General features: G+C 31.3%; 1 protein-coding gene across 4 annotated transcripts in view; it reads right to left on the bottom strand.

Moving 5' to 3' along the window:
* Positions 1-800: 800 nt before the first annotated feature.
* The window catches only part of LOC137648761 (uncharacterized), a 105439-nt gene continuing 103739 nt past the window's right edge, over positions 801-2500 (bottom strand). For 2 of the 4 annotated variants that reach the window (XM_068381889.1, XM_068381880.1), the window contains exons 9-11: positions 1937-2061; positions 1197-1299; positions 806-1080 (exon numbers count right to left, since the gene is read on the bottom strand). In XM_068381889.1, the coding sequence (XP_068237990.1) occupies positions 963-1080; positions 1197-1299; positions 1937-2061 (346 nt within the window). In that variant the 3' untranslated portion in view covers positions 806-962. Of the gene's footprint in view, positions 1081-1196; positions 1300-1936; positions 2062-2500 lie in introns of all 4 variants that reach the window. The other 2 variants (XM_068381900.1, XM_068381869.1) reach the window with 2 other exon arrangements.

Here is a 2500-nt window from a genome sequence, read left to right as displayed (position 1 = left end):
GAATCTAGAATTGATAATCTCATTATTATTATTATTATCATTATTATTATTATTATTATTATTATTATTATTATTATTGTTGTTATTATTATTACTTGCCAAGCTATAACCCTAGTTGGAAAAGCAGGATGCTATAAGACCGGGGGCCCCAACAGGGAAAATAACCCAGTTAGGAAAAGAAACAAGGAAAAATAAAATATTCCAAAAGCAGTAACGACATTAAAATAAATATTTCCCATATAAATTATAAAAACTTTAACAAAACAAGAGGAAGAGAAAGAAGATAGAATTGTGTGCCCGAGTGTACCCTCAAGCAAGAGATAGAAGTTAGTGAAAACTAAAAAGATATTGACCTATTACATACAATCTTCATATAGGTAATTCATTACCTATCATTGCTTTCAAAGTAATTGATATTCGCATGGCAACAACACTTAATGTTGTTGGTTCTTCTAAATAGCAAAATGTTTGCGTCAAAATTTTTACGTTCTAGACAATGATGTAGAATTGAGATTGGTTCATGTTATTTAAACCCCAAGGGAGAAAATGGATCCCAGCATTCTTTTTACAACTGGATTTTTAAAACCAGTTAGTTTACTGGAGTTGCAAATCCAAGATTTGTGTTGATGATTGGGCCCATGAAATTATTTTAAAGTTTCCCTACAGTTGTCTGCATTGAACTTTAGTGAATTATGAAAGAGAAGGATAAAACTAAACAAGATCATATGAAAAGCAGATTTATTTTTGTGTAACCTCCTCAAAGCATCTTATATTCAAATTATATGTTCTGTTTCTCCTGCAAGTAGTAAACAAATTGATTGATATATCTTTAAATATAAAAAAAATGATTGATATATCTTTAAATATATTTTATGACATATAACTGTTTATAAAACATGAATTTTTAACAATTTTTCACATTTTCAAGTACAGAAATTAGGAACATCTTCCCTCTAGCTCAGTCATCCCTTAGTAATATCTTTTGTCCACGCGGGATCACTCGAGGTGTAAACATGAGGACGTCCTCCAGTGTGGCGGTAATGCCATTCTGTAACTCCCCATCCTTTCTTTCCATTCAGCCTGAAAGAGAAGAAAAAGTACATAAATGCTTAGGAGATATAGCGAAGGGAAATCTCAAATGTCCGTTCTGACTATTCTATGTATGAAATGGCACAGCACACTTTAATGGCACTCACTTAAATGTTGCAAATTGTTCGACGAGCCTTGCTTCCCATTCCCATCCAATATAGAACTGTGGAGACTCTATAATGCAAACCTCCACCACGTACTCTTGGCCTCCTGTCAGGGAAAAATCAAAAGTTTCTTAATATCTGACATAATTTGAACATGCTTGAAAGATTTTGCAAAAATCTAATTTTCTTTACTAAATATCTATATCTTATTCAGAGATCGTATGTTGGTATGATGGACCAATATTGTAACAATTAAAGGTATTTCATATGATTCCATGAAATCTCGTTCTAACAGATGATCATTTATGGTTCGCAACGGAAAGTGAAAAAGAAGGATGCGTTCACTTAATCAAAGTTTGCTTGTTATGATTACTTTAAATGGGCGTAATTAGCACTTGTGATTAAATACCAATAGTAAGGACAGTATATCGTTACTGTGAAGCTCTTATATACCGTAATCATGAAGGGAGAATAATGATTAACAAATAATTGATAAAGATCTTTGAACAATAAATATTCCAATACTACAAATTAAAAGTAAAGCATCAGCGTTTGTTATAATTTTCGAATGTTTTTCACATAGATGTGTTGAAATAATAATAATAACAATGATAATAATAATAAAAAGACATATCAAAAGAAATAATTCAAGGAAAATCTATTTATCATTTGGTTTACGCTTGCGTTTTTGCACACAAATAACTCCACTTCCTTATTTTGAGACCTTTCTGAAAATTCCTCACCTGCAATGAAGGAAAATGCATATTCCGAAGGAGGGTGTCCGTTCTCCCCATGTTGCCAGAGAGGGAAATCCACTGAGGACACAGCCATGATTTTCCCCTCAGCGCAAATGTAACCCAGTTCTAACCTGTCGGAGGAAAATTTTAGTATTTAAGGATGGCTAATAGTGAATAAATATACAGTAGAATCACACTGAAAATATACTATTTATGAGTAATTCTGTAAACACTATTTATGAGTAATTCTGTAAACACTATTTTCAGCAATATAAAGACAGTAGTATTAATAGAATCACACTGAAAATATCCTATTTACGAGTAATTCTGTCTATTTTCAGCAATATAAAGACAGTAGTATTAATAGAATCACACTGAAAATATCCTATTTACGAGTAATTCTGTAAACACTATTTTCAGAGTTTAACATCTCATGCACATTAACAGACATATAAATATATAATCAAAGTCATGCTCTTTTTTAGATGTAACTTTAGTAATATAAAGACAGTAGTAATAAGAGAATCACACTGAAAATATCCTATTTAGGAGTAATTCTGTAAACACTAT

This window comes from Palaemon carinicauda, chromosome 1 (assembly GCF_036898095.1).
Source record: "Palaemon carinicauda isolate YSFRI2023 chromosome 1, ASM3689809v2, whole genome shotgun sequence".
NCBI classification, from domain to species: domain Eukaryota; kingdom Metazoa; phylum Arthropoda; class Malacostraca; order Decapoda; family Palaemonidae; genus Palaemon; species Palaemon carinicauda.
Note: the sequence above shows the minus strand (reverse complement) of the source record. Positions and strands in the feature narration are given on the sequence as shown.